This window comes from Calonectris borealis, chromosome 1 (assembly GCF_964195595.1).
Source record: "Calonectris borealis chromosome 1, bCalBor7.hap1.2, whole genome shotgun sequence".
NCBI classification, from domain to species: Eukaryota; Metazoa; Chordata; class Aves; order Procellariiformes; family Procellariidae; genus Calonectris; species Calonectris borealis.
In genome coordinates this window covers 156,869,236-156,886,820 of record NC_134312.1, presented here as the reverse complement: position 1 = coordinate 156,886,820, position 17,585 = coordinate 156,869,236, and the positions used below count along the sequence as shown (strand labels likewise).

Sequence of the window (17,585 nt, the reverse complement as noted above, 5' to 3'; positions counted from 1 at the left end):
TATATGGAAATGACCTTAACTTATACAATATAGTATATTATGAGGTGAACTGAAGTGGATTAGATATCGAAGTATTGGTCTGGGTGCAGTAAGCCAAACAGCTGTTTAAACATGATACTACAGCTGAAATAAGTCTCTGTCAGAATAAAAACCAACATTCATTAAAACAGCAGCAGCCATCAAAAACATTCACAACTGCAGGGATTTTGTACTGTGTGTAATTTTGCAATTATAAGTAGGAGAAGCCACAATAGTTTAAAGCAAAATTAGAAAAAATACCACTATAGTCTTGAATTTAATAATGTGAATTGTCACTCTTATAGCTGTTTATAGAAGTGTACTAAAAAAATTTACTTAAACATATGAATTTAAGACTTTCACTTTATTCAGCAAATTGGTTTATTTACACAATGGGGAACGCTGGTTGAATGCCGTCAATGTAATAAAAACAAATCTAACAGAGACAATACTGAACTCTCTCTATGTAGTCATAGCAGAAATGACAAACTATTTCCTTACCTGTATCAGGAACATCAAGCGCAACAATGGGACAGTATCATAGGACACTGATTTAACAATAAACCACAGAGGTCCAGTAATACTATGGCAATTTACTCATGTATTTACTGACTTTAAAAAAAAAAAAAAAAATTAAAAGTCAGCAATACCCAGTATAAAGTTCTGTCAATTATCAGAGTCAAACTCTGATGAGTAGGTCAGTAAAACCTTATCAGATCATCCACAATTCATAAAGTGACCTGAACTGCTTCAGACCACTAGTACAGAAACAAAATTGATGAGAATAGATTACCCTCTAAAAGGCAACAATGATCTGATAAGGGTTTAACTTAATGGAAGTTTTAAAAAAAAAATTAAGAATTGCAGAGCACAGCCCCTATTAGAACAAGCTAACTTTCCAGACTTTCAAAAAAGACAAAAAAAAAAAAATTGAGAGAGAAAAAAAAAAAAACACTTCAACATGAAGCTACCATACAAAGTTTTTTTTTTGTTTTGCTTTTTCGTTGGTTTTTTTTTTTTTTCCTTTAAGAGTTCAGAGTTGCAATTTAATCCTGGCTTTTTAGTGAGAAGGACAGTTTTGGCCTAGACTTTCCTTTGCCCAGGATAATTTTTTGCTCTTCCTTTTGCTGACGTTGTCTCTCTTGTTCTAGTTTCATCCTCTCCTCATGAATCTTTCTTTGTTCTTCAACAATTTTCAATTGTTCTTCAGCCTATATATGAAAATGGCAGAATTTAGGCCAGCATATTTTGTAGTCATAAAAGCAATTTACAAGTCCATATTAACTTCCAAATAGGTCCAATCCTGCACAGTTATGTAAGCAGTTCTACCTGAGCTAGATGCCATAGTTGGTTTTAGTGAAACTATTTAGAAAATGGTTATTTGAATTGAGTTTGGAAGAAACACTGAAAACTTTCTACAGCTAACGCATTGAAACCTGGAGTGATTACATGCAATGTTTTTCAGCATTGCTTTGCAAACAACACATTACATTTTAATTAATGAAATCAGTGTATATATAGAGAAGTCCCCCTGACACCTGTCAAATGCCAGATGAAGGCACAATATAATGCAGTAACAGACCTTCTAACAGAGGTCTCGCCACTCCAAAACCCATCCAAAAACCCCTGCTAATTCAAAGCCATCTTTACTTGATTTGTAACAAGTCAATCCTTACACTGACTTATGGTTCTTACAGCTCTTCCAATGGTCTTTTAAAGGTCCTTATTTTCTTCATTATGTCAGTTAATACTTTAAATTTTCCATTTGTCCCGTTTCCACCATATGAGGTTGGGAAAAGGGTAAAACAGAAAGAGATCTAAAGCAAATGGAGTTCAAGCAAAGAGTTTTAAGAAGCATCTTCTTTACCTGAAAAAGGTGCAATTACTTGGGTAATTGAAACCAATAGAGTTCAATCAGGATTTAGAAGCAGCTTACTTTGGCTTATCATGAATTGATTAGAATCAGCTAAATCATATTGAATGTTCTCATGAAGCAGGTGCCTGCTTAAATAGGCTTGGAGACCAACATAAGATAGACTTTCGTAACTTAGACATCTTAGGCTTATGCTGAAAGTCCCTTTCAGCACTTGGTACAGCAACATAATACTAGTCTCTAGTCCAGTTTGTACTTGTCCTGCTCAACAAAACAGAATTAGTCACTTCTGTTTTAGAAGCTGAACGTGTTTGCAAACTTACTTCAACCTTCCCTGTGAGATAAGGTTAAAAAAGTACTTTTTAAATTCTGAAAGCAGAATCTTCCTCTAAATTAACTGCATCTGAACTATTTTTTCAGACTAGCATTACTGCTAAGGATCTGGTCTCTTATGCTCAAGGGAGGGAGAGCAATGCTACTGACATAACCGGCAATAGACAAGTTAAACCCCAGAAAGGGTCGATTTGTTTATTTTAATTGTGTTGCAAATCAGGCAGAGGGACCTGTATTCCCCTACAGAACTGTTAACTACATCTTCACATACCAGTTTAGCTTGTGCTTCTGCAATTTTTCGATTATTCTCTTCTAGTATTCGCTCTAGTTCCTCACGCTTTGCACGCTCTTCTTCCTAAAGGGGAGGACAGGGCAAGATGTTAGTAAAGTAAAATATTCATTTCTGCATGTTCACTAATCTTTCTTAGAATTCTTTTGTGAACTGACTTAAAGTGGCAGCTTTACAGCCACCTATTTTGTCTCACAACGGTACATTGTGCAGCCACTAAAACTGGTTTCTAGTACTCAATTTAAATCATCCCGCCCAGTCCAAACAGCAACCAACTAAACCCTCCCTAATCATAGAATCCTGACAATTTATTACTAGAATTTTAATATCACACAAATCAACAAGGACAACTACAAAAACTGGATAGTATTTACCAAATTAAAAAGTAATATAGAAAATATAAATAAAGTGAATAGTTTGTCTCACCAATTAAGTATACCTACGTATTCTTTACCTATACTCCTTTAATCAGCATTAAAAGTTGAATATTTACTGTCTTGTCCAGTGTCCTGCAGAGTGTGCTCCTCGGCTGCCATACGCGCCAGCTTCCTCTTTAAAATGATTTGTACTGTTAGCTTGGCAATACCTGCATCAGCAGCTCAACCATTTATAAAGAAACAACATACAAGGAAGGCTGAGCTGAGGAATGCAGATGTTTATGATAAGAAGGAACAAAAATATGTAAATCATTCCTAAGGCAAACAATTAATAAGAAAAATACATTTACTGTTAGTGAAAAATACAAATGGTAATCCATACTTCATGGAGCTATGGGCTTCTTTCATGGGGAGAATGGACTTAACATTCAATATTTTGACAAATTTAAGACAGCTGAAACTGTCATTTGCAGTCTGAACTTGGAATTCAGGAGTCCAGGGAAGGCAAGATCAGGAAATAAAGCCTTGTAATTGTTGTTTTCTTGGTGAATTTTATGGAACTTTGTTATGCAACTCATAAATATGAAGACTGCGTGAAAGTTTTTGAGGTGTTTCAGTTCACGTAATATATATCCGAATTATTTTAATATTTGGAAGATTTAAAGTTAGCCAGAGGTTTGTGTCTGTGTAAGAAAAAAAAGTTAATACGAACAAAGCAAGCATACGAAGAGAAAACTTCTTACTATGACTAGTAACCAGCTACTAGCTAGCACACTTCACTCCAGGCATGGAAGTTTATTCTGCGCTATAAAGAACTGATGGGACTTCTTCACATCACATTGACAATAGCAAAAATACTTGAAAAACCAAAAAAAGTCATCCATCTGATCAAATGAAAACCTCTATACATGAAGCATTTGCTGACTACAGACACCTAAATTCAGTTCTTTCATAGTTAAGGTTTGAATTTGCAAACCAAGTGTAATTTAACACTCTTAATATTTGTTGTAAGTCAGTGTTCTGGGTTTTTTTTTGTTTTTAATTTGAAGATATTATGTGACAGACAAGACACATTTAGTATGAAGGGGAAAGCTTCATTGCTACTGTCTTTCTATTTGTAAGCCAATCAAAACATTAATTTAAAATAAACTGTGTAGGAGGTACAAAGTGAAAAAGGCATTTGAGACTTAAGACTATTTAGCACAGATTTCCTCTATGGTTTAAAGTTTGTCTTGAAATTTCTGGATCCTGGAATGATTGGTGCAGGCAGGCATCAAAGCCTTTAGTAGCAAATTACTGTCTCACAGAAAGACATTTTCAGCTTCTGCTCCAGCTGCTGATTAAAAAAAAAAACAAAACCAAAACAAAAACCCAAGTCACATGTTCAGCTTGACTTCAGACAAGGGCAACCTGCTCTTTTATAACTTCTAGGGAAAAAAAAGGAGTTGTTAGTAGTTATTAAAAATTGATATAATGATTTGGACACAGATTCTTCGTGAAGACGTGGATGGGCTTATGCTCGAAGTCCCCGAATTAGTCCAATGTATGCTCAAGGAAAATGTTCATTTTAAATGAAGAGTAAGAAACCTATTTGTTAAAGACAGGTACTGCAGCTCACTGCTGGACCCTGCTTTTTGCCTGACTGAAGGCAAAAGCCTCTTACAGTCTAGGTAAACAAAATGAAACAAATGAAGGATACATAATTACAGATTTTCAATACCCTTCCCCAAAAATGAAAGGACCGCTGATAAATCCTGCAGCCATGGCAAAAGTTTCAAACAATTCTGAAATATGTAGGTCAGTTCCATTAAAAATCAAGTATCCTTGTTCAGGTTTTAGGAGAATAACTGTTTAAATATCAGTGAGCTCCTCTGAATAGGCTAGAAATTAAGTTTCGCAGCAATGCAAGTTTATACGAGAAGGGAATTAGATTTGCTGTATTCCATCTCTTTCTGAACCGAACAGGAGGCACAAACCGACACTGAAAGTTTTGCCATGGACTGTCTCTACTTTCCAAACGACCGAGCGTTACCTCTCTGGCTTTTTGTGCTGCAAGTTCAGCTTGTCGCTGTCGCTCGAGTTCTTCGAGCAACTGTTTTTCCATGATGCGCTTAGCTTCCTCCACCCTGCGGAGAACCTCTCGCTCAATCTCATCCTTCCGTTTCTCCAACTCTTCTTCTACACGTTTAGCCACAAGCTCTTCTACTCTTCGAGCAGTTTCTTCCTCTATGAGTTTCTCCTCAATTTCTTGTTGACGGCTAGAAAATGCAAACATGAGGATTACCTTTTTAATCAATACAGAATGGTTGCATTGAAACAAACCCTTGCAAATACACAGCATCAGCCACGCTACTGAATCAACTTTTTAACACTCGTATACAGACAGATTATATTTAAAGAATGTTTTGCTCTACATTTAAGGAAAGTGAATATTCAGGCAACCAGTGTTCCTACCACAGAGAACTCATTCAGACCATACTATATTTAGCATCTCTCCATATCTCACAACACCAAGCTTAAGAAGACACCTTATCATGCTACTTCTTGATCATTTTAGGGAAAAAAAGAAAAAAATAAAAGAGACATACATCCCCCAACTTTGGCCATCTTTCACCCTTCAGGAACTTAAATGATCTCAATTTTAAGCCACATGTAGCAGTAATAGCTTGTAAAATCTTGTCTTAAAGCCACCACCTCAGAGGCACCAAACTAATCTCTAATAACTAAAATAGAAGACAGAAGGAATAAAATTTGCAATCTGAATATTTTAATAAGAATTCCAGGTGTTGTTTCTGTAATCTAGTTATCCAATAATTTACCTTATCAAATTTCAAATACTTCAGCTCTCCTTAACTTCTTTATTGCAGCACTCTGTTTCTGCCGTAATTGCCCAAAATAAAATATACCAAGTGCTAAATAAATCCTTGCAACCTTTACAGTTTTCCATGTTCTGAATTTTGGAAGTATTTTCAAATATCTTCTTGTCTTGATTTTTGTTTAGCAGCAGCATTATCACTTAGCCTGATCACTGTTTTAAATTTTCATTAAAAAGGATACAAAAAGATTAGGTCAATTCGCAGGTTTATTACCAAATGCAGAAAAAAAAAATCTTCCGGGTAGTAATCACTAGTACAATATGGCAATTAGATATCCAAAGACCAAAAAAAGTGAATACTGTATAGCTATGTTTCATATAGTACTATTTATTTAGAATTATTACAGGCTTTGGGGAGAAGGTTGTTCTTTTCTAACCTTGAAACTGAACTTTCATTTTAAGTATTCCATGAATATGGAATGGAACAACCTTATAAACTTATCTTCTGGTCTGTCAGCACCAGAAATCCATGATTTAGAATAACAACTGCTGTTGTAATATCCTAATATCCTGTCATTTTCATAATGTTTGCATTTTCCTATCTTACTTATATTGAGAGACATAAAAACAACTTTGATTACAAAAAAAAAAAAAAAAGAAAAAATGTTACAGGATTTACTAACTTTTAGATTTCCCAGTGTACGATTTGCAAACAAGCAATAGGACATAATAAAGTATGGATTACTGAGCTAGATAAACATGAGATGAAAGGCTCCCAAACTCCCCCTGTTCACGTATACTCTTTTCACAATGGATCATCTATCTCTTTCAGATAAAAGTTTTGGAACCCCCAACTCAAACGTTCAGCCCCAGAAGACAAATTTTATTCTTCCATTCCTCAAGAGATAGCAAACTTATTTAGTGACACATTACACCAGCATTCGCTTTTCCTAAAGCGACACAAAATATCTTGAGGTGATTTTTTCAGAAAAACAAAAAACCAAGACCAGCACCACCCAGAAAAACCCATCAACCCCATTCTGTTAGTGTGTCTCTGCCAAGCCGCTACTACCTACGATCCTTTTTGGATGGAAGGTGGGGAGGGGTAAAAAGTTTAAAAGACAAATTTTTAAACACCTTTTATATACAAAGTAGCCTTTTATTTTTAATGTTTTTTCTTTCCTCTTATGGGTATTTATTCAGCAGCAAGTACTCTCACCGTCCTGTACTGATACAGCGTACAGCTACATAAGTGGCTGTTCTACAGAAATAATTTTTCAGAAAGCTCATATTCACGTGTTTTATTCAACTATTTACATTTAACATTAGGGAAATCTAGAATAAAAGTTAGCTAATTGAATAAAGATAGTACGTAATTATAAAAAAAACCCTGACACCCATGTCTGAAATAAGTTTTCAAATATTCTCAGCAATTGATGACTCAAATTAAGCACTGTGCCTGCATACGTTCCATTCTTCTCACCCCAACAAATTCCATTCAAATGTACTTAAACCAAGCAAATACATTTTTTCACATTCATAGGCAATGACAATTTTACAAATATATAACAACTTCAGTTCAGTGTAAGCAACCACATTTCTTGAAACACTAGAAATAGAAAGAAGTGAAATAGAATAAAGTAAAAATTTATTCTCAAAGTTAATTTATAAGACCACCTTGTGCCTATGGATAAAGATAAAAAACCTCCAATCAATGGCTTTGAGTTTATAATGAAAATCAAATTATAAACACAGATATAAATTTCAATGATTTATTCTGTAGTTTATACCAACTATTCATGATTTTTTTTAAATCACATGAACTTACAGTATTTTCTTTACAAGTGTATCATCCTGACCTACTGAGCCATGACTCCAGAGAAACAGATAAGTCATTAATGTAAAAATATTTTTAGTATGTTCCATTTATTCCTTAAAGACTAACTTTATAAAATCTGGAGAAAAGAAGCTGCTTACATTTCAGCAGATTTCTGAGGGAAAAAAATGTCATATTTGCAAGGCCTTTATAGAAAACTAGCATTATAGGAAAAAGCAGAAGTTAGGAAATACATTAGGATTTGAACAGACATGAGAAGAAGAAAGTCACTTCCAATATATGAACTGTCCACTAGTTAATTCAGTTAGTTAGCAAGAAATACTTTGTTCCTTCACTAGCATGAGTATATACTAACATATATAAAACAATTTACAGATGTCTTACTCAAATACCATAGTTGTCTACTCTATTAAGTTTTATTGCTTTTTCTTTTTGAAATTTAAAGTGTATTCTAGAAGCATCAAAATCTATACCAAATCTTTTCCAATATTGTTTCTCCCTCAGAAGTTTACTATTCTGTTGTCAATATCACTCAAATGTCACATTCCGCCTATACAGAGTTCATGAGTATTCTAAAATTTCAAAGCTAACTACTATAGAAAACTTATTGCAGAAAATTGAGTTGAAATATATGTTGCTACATCTGATAGTTTCAATGTGAGCACTCCACGGCAAAAAAAGTGATAAATTTTTTTTAGATATATTATTTAAAGATTATAAGCACTTCATTTTCCACAGGCGCTTGAACAGATCCTCTCTCAACTTTTAAAGCCTGGACACAGACTAGCCATAAAATTCTCCACTGAGACTAACACCATTTAATATTTTCGGTTAGATAATACTTATTTGCATATTGTTCTCTCTCTTCTATCTTTAAATCCATTTACATAATATTTAAAAGAATACATACGATCTAAAATAGATCCAGAATACTAAGACAAACTATTCACAGTATTCTCAAATTGTTAAGCATATTCCAATCCTTCTTCCCAGATATGCATGGAATATTTTTATCAATTTAGGTACTGAATAAAACTATAAACCACAAAATTAGGGTCAATAACTCAAAAAGTGTTCAACATTTTCACGTGTTTGTGTTACGATGCAAGTTTTTGATGACAGCGCTGTCAAATTCTGAAGTTAGCAAAGGAGATTATCAACAAACAGAAATGAAAGTGACAGCTCAGGATGATCAAGCCTTATGAACTATAATTAATCTTTCATTAGAACAATATCACTGAAATAAAACTCAAAGCTCCACCTGAGAATTAACAGAACTAGTTGGCTTCACACGTACAAACAAGTGCTATTTCTGGATTCAGTGCTCCAATGAGCGAGGGTAAAGGAAAACAATCACTTTATCACAATCATTTTTCAAAGAAAAACAATCATTTTATCACAACTGTTAAAATCGTTGCTATCTCTGCTGCATAAAGGTCTCTCTCATAACTTAACAACATTGCTAAACATCTTAACGCACATCCACCGTTCATGAGAATTTATCTATTTCTGTAGACTTTACAAATAACCACATTCCCCATATCTAACACTGAAAAAGGAAAAGGTTTCAAATGAAACAAGTCACCGGACCTCACTGTCCCATTTGGCAAGGGAAAAAAAAACCAAACCGGTCAGTGTTAATATAATGGTTGCACAGCATTTCTCAAAACCCTAAGTCGAGCAACTCCAGATGCCTCCGCTCGGCGCATAATAAGCTCCACGCAGAGAGGGGAGGGGCAGGCCGTGTGGCAGTGCAGCACAAAGCCCCCGGGGCGCGGAGGCCGCCGCCGCGGAGATAAGTTGAAGAGCAGCGGCAGATCGGAAGCGAGCAGAGCCAGCGGACAGGGAGGCGGCGTGCGGCGGCCTCGCACCCCGAGTGGGCGGCTTCTAAGGCACCCGAGGGAGCCAGCCTTCAGGAAAGGGAAGGATGGCGGGAAAACAGGCAGAAGCCAGGCCTCGGCGAGGGCCTAGACGCCTTTACCCCAGCCGCAGGAGGAGGAGGGCGCGGAGAGAAAGGCACCAGGGCAGAGAGCACCTCCCTTTCTCCCCCTTCCCCTCACCCCCACCCCCCCACCGCCGCCCCCTGAAACCCCCAGCCCGGGCCCGAGGCTCACATTTTCCGCTGCCGCTCGAACTCCGCTTTTTTCTCCTCCTCCTCCCGCTTCTGCTTCTCGTCCAGGCTGCTGCGCTTGCTCACCGTGCGCCCGAAGATGTCGATGCGGTCGGGCGGGGAGGAGGCGCGATCGCGCTCCCGCTCCCGCTCCCGGTCGCGGCGGGAGGAGGGGGCCGTGTTGGAGCGGGACCGGGACCGGGACTCGCGGCGCCGGTTCCGCTTGCTCTCCCGGGACTTGGAGCGCTTCCGCGCCCGCTCCTTCTCCCTGGAGCGGGACCGCGATCGGCTCCGGTTCTTCTTGTTGTGCTTGGAGCTCTTGGTATGCTTGGAGCGGGAGGAGCTCCGGCTGCGGGACCGACCCATCCCGGCAGAGGAGAGGAGAGGCCGCGCCGGCGACCGCCCGACCACCCCCGCCCCCTTCGCTAGCGGCGCCCGAGAGAGGTGCGAGGAGGCTCTGCGCGCATCAGCGCCGCCCGGGCGGGCTCCTCGTCCTCTCCCTTTCCGCCGCTTCGCGCTGCGAGGAGAAGGAGCAGGCCCCGATAAGCGGGAGCAAGTCTGGACGCAGGCAAGATGGCGGCCCTAGCAGAGCGGTGACTCTCCTCTTCCGCCCCACAATGCACTGCGCCGCGTTCGAGCCGTTTGCTCCCCCTCCCCCGCCTTCGGCGTCGCGCCGGAGGAGCACGAAAGCACTCGGTAATGTTCGACAACCAATGGCAAGCGTCGCTCGTGGAGGAAACCCCGTCAGGCCGCGCTTCTATTCCGCACACGCGCGCAGTGTACGCCCGGCGCGCAGCGGCAGCTGGCGGGGGAGGCGTTTCGGGGAGGTTGCTTGAGGGGGCTGGGGTTAGGCGTCAGGGGGGTCAGCCCGTGATCTGGGAGCTGCCCCGCTCGCCGGTGTCTCCAGCAGTGGCGCGGAACTTGCCGCGCCGTAGGCCCGTTTGCCGTTAGTGCGGTGGGGCCGGTGGGGCCTCGGCCCGGCCGTGGTGAGGGCGGCCTCTTAAAGAGCCCCGGGTGGGTGTGGGGGGCTTAGGAGGGAAAGGTGCGGGGGACTTGAGGCATTTGGAGGCCCATCCAGCCCGGGAGGCCGCCTCGGGAAGCGGCCGGGAAGTGTGGTAGGGGCAGGCCAGCAGGTGCAGTGCCACCCGTGTGCGGTTCCCCGCTGTCCCGCCTGGGCCGCGCAAGGGCTGCCCGGGGGAGCGCTCCCTCCCTGGGGTCCCCCCCGGCCGGTTTCCCTGCGGTGCGCTCTCCGGGCAGCTGTAGCCTGCGTGAGCAACCCCGCGTCCGGTGCCGGGGTGCTCCACGGAGGAGGACTTACCACATTTTTCTATAATTGAAGTCTTTTTCAAGCTTTCATATTTTTTGTTGGGTCTGTTTGTGTGTTTTTTGTTTTGACATAGGGGAAAGAGGGAATCTATCACTGCAGATTGGGGGATTTATCAAAAACATTTAAAGTTCCAAATAAATTGTGAAAATTAGTTTTTCTGAGTCCTGTGTTGAACTGCATAGTCACTGGGATCTGTTTCGTTGTAGCTAATCTCTAACGCGGCACAATGAATGGGTGTTTTTAGGGTGAGTTTACCTGTACACGTTATTGTCCTTTGTTAACAATAGGGATGTAGGCAAAGGAATCAGCTTCAAGTCAGGCGGAGAATGTGAACTAGTGGTTCGGTAGGCATCTCTGTATGAGGTTTTTATCCCGGTTCTGCTATGTAATCGTTAGTCTCTTCTGCCATAACAAAATTTGCAACTGATGTTGTTCTTGATTTCAGGTGAACTGGTGCAAGCTATAGGTAGTTAAGCCTGCTGTTTACTTTCAGTGGAAATTATCTTTCACAATTTGGGCTCTTTTTTAAAATAAGTCTACATTTTTAGTAAGTTTAATAGGTACATTTTACAAAATGTTCCTTTAGTCACTGGACAAAATCCAATCTCATCTAAAGGTCTTTTTGTCTAATTCTTTTGTCTGACTGACTTGTCTTATTTTTCTTGAAGGAGGACTTTATTATTTTGAAATTCAGACTTACTCTAATTAGCACGAAAAATAAATAAAATTCAAGCATCTTTCTGATAGACCACTTTGCAAGTAACAGCAGAGTAATGGACATTGTGAAACCTGCGTGACAGGAATTCCAGAGTCACAGACCCTGGGAGCACTTGTTTGTCTCTAGCCCTGGGGAAGTTCTTGCAACAGGTAGCTAAGGAAGTTGACAATCAGACCTTTTACCTCCAGACCGGGTAGATTAGTTTCCAGCTGGCATAATTTCTACAGCAACTTGGCTACAATTGAGTACTAGAGCTTTTAAATTCGTATGATGCAACAGGTTCTGGTTAAAAGTTCTATCATAACTTTATTAGTACTACATTTCATATTGGATATACCAAACCTGACCTGGAATGTAGACAAAAAAAAAAAAAAAAGAGGGACATCACTAATTGTTGTACAGTCAGTTATAAGTATAAATGAGTTTTTCAAATATTCACCATAAGCTGAGTTTTCTCCTTGGTAAATCCCTGTTAACAGAACCTATATTTAGCACCTTGGTTGTCTGAAGAAATATCAATTTGAACTGCAGAATTCAATTCCTATTTAGTAATATTGATTCATCAGAACTATAAAATGCAATATACAATATTTTATGAGAATAATTCATGATGATGGATTGTGTGGAATTAAGAAATTATATAATATGGTATAATGAAATAATTTCCCCCAATCCATTATTGTATTGCTCCATCTCAGTTTTCTTAAAACTCCTGAATTAGTAAGAGCATGAGATTTTTAATACCTATACTAGGTTAAGGTCATTAGTCCATTTACTTTGTTATTTATGAGAATTAAGTTCTGGTACTTCTGGAAAAAGCTCCTTTTCCTCTTATAAAATACATTACTGAGAGCTGACAAATCAGTAGAAGAACATTCCTATCTGTGATTTCTTTTTCACTTTGGAAGGCTTTTTTTTTAATCCCATCACCTTATTTTTCCCAGCTTGATAGTAATAAAATATTAATATTTAGGTTTTTTTTTTTCCCCCCACAGATGTAATTCCAACAGGTATGGAATTACAGTACCAAAAGGAAGTTTTAATAAATTTAAGAACCTTGTTTCATTAAATAAGTTAATTTCTTGTTTTCAGTTAATTGAAAAAGATGGTCACTTTCCATGTCAGTTCCCTTTCAGAATTTTCAATATTTGATTAAAGTTGTGTGATTTTTCCTGGATTAAATAATATTAGAATTTTTGAGTTTTTAATCACATGTAGATCCGTGTATTATCATGGTTTGGTAGCCATACTTCATTTATATGCACTCTTGTGTTTTTGCATTATTTTTTTCCATTTTAATAGATCTCAGTATATTATAATGAATAATTTGCGTCTTAAAACGGTTGCCTTAGAGTTGGAAAACACCTTATTTGACAGCCAAATGGTGGCATAATTAAAGCACCTCACCCTTCTTTACCTCGGCTACTATCATCACATGAAATCTCTCAACCCGTAGGCATTTGGGGGTAGCCCTGTGGAGATACTGTGTTCTGATAATCTCCAGATCATACCTGCTCTCACTTACACCACCATTTTTGTCTTCAGCTGGGTCAAGAGGAATCTTGGGAGATTAAAGGTGGATTACTTTGGTTTGTGTTAGTGTTGCACAGCTGGATGTAAGATCTTTGTAATAGGTCTGAAATGGAAGAACTCTGGAGGGTAAGCAGAGAAAGAAAGCAACAGAGCATAATAGGATAAGGTGTTTGGTATATAATTTACTGTCCTCTGGCATAGTCTGGGTCACAGTAGTAACAGGGCAGGAGTAGCACAGAAGAGTTAAGTTCCTGAAAGGGGGAAAAAAAAAGTGGTTTAAATGTGTGTTGGTTCTTTCAAAGTAGCTATTTCAGCCTGAGTTTATTACAAGGTCAGAAACTATGTATACAGGGTTTGTTTTTTTTTTTTAAAGTATGAGTCAGCGCTGTGATTCATGTCTCGCAGATCACAGAAGCTATGCAGGTGTAGAAGTTGTATTACTTAATCACTTTTTTATTTACACCTAATGCCAAAGTTGCTTGTTTTGCTTATGCATTTTCTGTCAGCTGCTTTGTTTCTCTTTTACCAGCGCTACGGAGTTGGGAGCTGCTAAGCTGCAGAGGTAGGGAAATGAAGCATCTGGGACACCGGCAGAACAGCTGTGAGGAAGGCATGGCAGGAGCATGGAACAGTTGGCAGAAAGGGAAGTCTCTTTTCTAAAACTTGAGAGAATAAGTCATTAAAACTGCTGCTTCAAAGGACTCCCTTGAAAAGGGGGGAAAAAATGTTTAATTGAAAGAATGGAGAGGAAACCCTGTACAACAAGAAATTAAATAAATGGAAAGGATTTTCATATTGTACCTATACAGAAAGGCTGGGTAGATTGTATACATAAGTATTGTTATTAGCTCAAATACTCTTCTTTTCCATATGTTCAGATGATAATCATATCCTTGGAAAATGAACAATACTGTACAGAATGCTGTTGAAAGTGTTTTGTGATTTGGATATGAAAAAAGGCACAGCTTGAGTAATCAGGACTAGTGTGTGGATATATGATAATCAAATTAATTTAAAACAACATCTATTTTCATTCCCACGTGGATTTAGTTTTAGAAAATAAATAAAATTACCAAATCATGATCAACGTGGGAATTAATTGTCAATGTCGAAGGACATTTTATATTTTTTATTTTATGTAACTCCACTTACCACTTTTTTAATGTTTGGACTACTTTCTTCTTTCTACATGGAAGAAGGGAAAAGGGACATTCATTTGCTTGCTTTGTTCACATTGCCTAGTGCATTTATGTCCTAAACAAGTGGTCCAAGTGGTCCATTTATGTCCTAAACAAGTGTCCTAAAAAGTGTCCAAGAAGTGGTGAATATAAGTTTTGACCACAACTTGAGACTCTGACCTGTAAGCTGTGTATCCATAGTGATATGCCTTTTTCTCATAGTGAATATTCTTTAAAAATCATTGATATTATATGGAGTATGCAGATTTAATGTCACATATAAGTATTTATATCTGGACCTAAGACTTGGTTCATTGAAGACTGACAGTAATAAAAATCCAGCCAACCTTCTTCAGCAGCTGCATAATCATGGAGCTACTTAACTCTGTAGGCATATTATGATTTATCTGAAAGACTTCATAGCAATTGTAGTGTTTGGTTTGTGTAACTAGGGACTTAAGCCAATCAGAAATGCGTTGAGGTTTCACCTAAGCCTCATGAGGGACTGGTCCAATGTGAATACTTGGATAATTCCTTTAAAAGAAACAACAACGAAACGAACCAGAGTAGCAACGGACACTGTTATTCAAAACCAGGTTGCTCATGATCCAGTGGTTAGCATAGTGGTTAGACTAGTTGGACAAGCAAGAAAATTGGATTCAGGTGTGTCCTCATTCATATCAATGTCTCTTCCTTCCCATGACAGTATGTTAATCACCAGCCAGTGTCTAGGTTGGAGGAAGGTGGGAAGGGAGTTAGGGGCAAAGTCCCCTTCTGCTTCCTCAGTTGAATCCAAGTGGATTTCACAAAATACAAAATAGACATGTTCAGGTGCAGGAGGCAACATGGTTGTACCCTAATGACTGTGGTACTCTGGAAGGGGGGGGAGCGATTTGCCCTGGATTTAAGTCTCTATTCAAAAGACTGGTTTTGAATTTTGTTAAATAATCACAAGAAGAGAAACAGGGCTAGTCTTGAGAGCTGGAGCACAAAACTTGGCGGCTGCTATAACTGCCTGACTGTTGCACAACGTGCCCCCTCCCATGGCAGCTGTGTTTCAAAAGGGGTGAGCCGTGCTCAGTTCTTCAAAGGCTACTGTAGGCACTGCCCTCAGGAGAGGACTCCAATTTTGGGCTCCTAAACAGATGAAGATGCCACCCTTGCGGTGCTGACTCAGACACCTTGGCTTTAACGGGGCGACAGCCACACCTCCCTGTAGAGCGTTTCCGCTTGGCTTGGTGACTCCTGGTTAGCATGTGTATTTTATGAGTTTCTAATTCTTGTTTAATTTTTAAAAACTATTTGGATGAAATACTGGCTGTGGAAATTTTATATCCAGAGTATTTTGCATATTTTATTTGTAACCAGAATTTTTCCTGTTTTTTTCCCCCGATTTCTTTAAACACACAAATATGTCTGGCAGTACCACTTTTTCCATATGAATATGAAAATGACTGGGAGTGATTACTTTTTTTTTTTAAAAGTAGTCAAGAAGCAACTTGTTTATGATAAAAATAGGGTTGCAGGTATGGGAAAAGCATCCTACCTACACTTAAAAATTAAATCAATGCTACAACAATTAATGGGAATTGACCCTGAAGCATTTTTGAGTGTTAACAGCTATTCTGTTAGAATTTTATCAAAAAAAGGTCAGATGAAATCTTTTTTTCTTACCACTGTGCAAATTGATGAACATGAAAATTAAAATTTGCACACATTAATGGGCAGAAAATAGCAGTTATTACTTTCCTAAAATATTTTGTTAAAAAGTATAAGTCAAATATGCTGTCTATATGGGCAAGCCAGTTTAGCAGGAAGTCTTCCAAGTGCCAGATTCTGACTCCTGTATTAAGAAAAGTAGCACTTCATTTTGCAAGTTGATTCATTAATTCATTTCCCTGACTAGCTAGGTTAAAGGTTGAAGGAATAAAGCATTTGGGCATGATGCAATTTTATTATACAGTTTAGTTTTAACAGAAGCTTTTAAACTTTTTTTTTTAAGTTTTTGTGAAAAACTCATTAAAATGGCAAAAACTGAGAGTCTATACTTGTAAAAGACTTTGCTAGTGATCTGAAGAGAAACAAAATACTAGAGGGAAAATAGATATTTTGAAGTGTGTCCTTCTGGGAGTTTTCATTAGAATGTGTGTTCTCTCTACTCTTTTTGGAAGACATCGAAAGTGTTGTGGCGTGCGTCGTTTGCCTCTATGATTGTTCCTCACGTCCTTTATTCCTAAATTATATCAGTAGTACTTCTCTGCACGTGGTTTGATAATTTTTAAACTGCAATAATAGCAATTGTACAGGTCAAACCGAGTTGTATTTTCATGAGTGATCTGCCTGACTTTGTCCCAGCTGATGATCTGCCACAGAGCTATAACTGTAACTGTGACTTCAGCAATACTAGAACAGGGCTGTCTTGATCGATCACAAAGCTCTGAACATTGGGCACCCTCCGCATGCATAGCATCTAACCCACTGCCTACATAGTGCAGCGTCACGCTCTGCACGGCTGTACGCTCTGTAGAGTCTGTGCACAGTGTATTTAACCTGCCATCAGCCCTGCTGTGCATCGATTTCAAAATGGGCTTGGGGCCTGGTTCATTTAGGTCCGTGTCTAAGACAGCAATGTGTTAGAGCAGGATAGGCTTCCAAATGCATGGAATGTCTAATGCCTATATATACTTCTCTAGAGATATAGCTGACATCAATGCATATGTGGTTACTGGTCATTGATAGTGTTTTGTGTTGGCATACAAGTTTGATAAAGTTGTTTACAGGTTTGTATCAAATGCTAATTACAGCTTTATGAATTCTTGGGATATAGTCTCGGTAATGTGGGAAATGAAGTAAATATGGAAGGGAATGCACCGGTTTTTCTCCTTTATCTCTTATTTGCTTTCTTACCAAGTTTTGAATGGATGAAGCATATCCTTCGATGGTTTAAACCATTGCAACACATAGTGTGGTGGTATATTTGTGTTTAGACAGTTCTTTCTATTTTACTTTGTGTCCTGCTTTTGGAGATGGGGAAGCAGCTGAGGAAGAAGAAAAAACATCTGCCCATACCATGTTAAAACACTTAAAGAAATACTATATTAAACACCACTTTTTAAAGGCACTGCTGATTGTGAATAAGGGTGGCAGAACATGGTTGTAGTAGAAGAACCAGTGAAT

General features: G+C 38.8%; 1 protein-coding gene across 4 annotated transcripts; it reads right to left on the bottom strand.

The window, feature by feature from the left end:
* Nucleotides 1–363: 363 nt before the first annotated feature.
* On the bottom strand, nt 364–12,052 carry ARGLU1 (arginine and glutamate rich 1). Of its 4 annotated transcripts, XR_012671000.1 has the most exons (5): nt 9,657–12,052; nt 4,923–5,148; nt 2,496–2,579; nt 1,695–1,885; nt 364–1,229 (listed from the first exon to the last, which is right to left on the bottom strand). XR_012671000.1 is itself a non-coding variant. In XM_075137533.1 (4 exons), the coding sequence occupies exons 1-4, from the start codon at nt 10,016–10,018 to the stop codon at nt 1,065–1,067; spliced, it is 837 nt and encodes a 278-aa protein (XP_074993634.1). In that variant the 5' UTR covers nt 10,019–12,052; the 3' UTR covers nt 364–1,064. The 4 variants fall into 4 exon arrangements, 1 of the variants encoding a protein (XP_074993634.1); XR_012671003.1 differs by lacking the exon at nt 1,695–1,885 and having other exon boundaries at nt 2,496–3,064; XM_075137533.1 differs by lacking the exon at nt 1,695–1,885.
* Between the last annotated feature and the right edge of the window lie 5,533 nt (nt 12,053–17,585).

Bases quoted from the DNA above. Each gene is read 5' to 3' on its own strand.
- ARGLU1 (XM_075137533.1), bottom strand. From the start codon at position 10,018: ATGGGTCGGTCCCGCAGCCGGAGCTCCTCCCGCTCCAAGCATACCAAG. The intron at 5,149-9,656 runs GTGAGCCTCGGG...TGCATTTTCTAG, and splicing joins TTCGAGCGGCAGCGGAAAAT to CCGTCAACAAGAAATTGAGG. The intron at 1,230-2,495 runs GTATGTGAAGAT...TTTCATATATAG, and splicing joins CAGAAGCACAAGCTAAACTG to GCTGAAGAACAATTGAAAAT.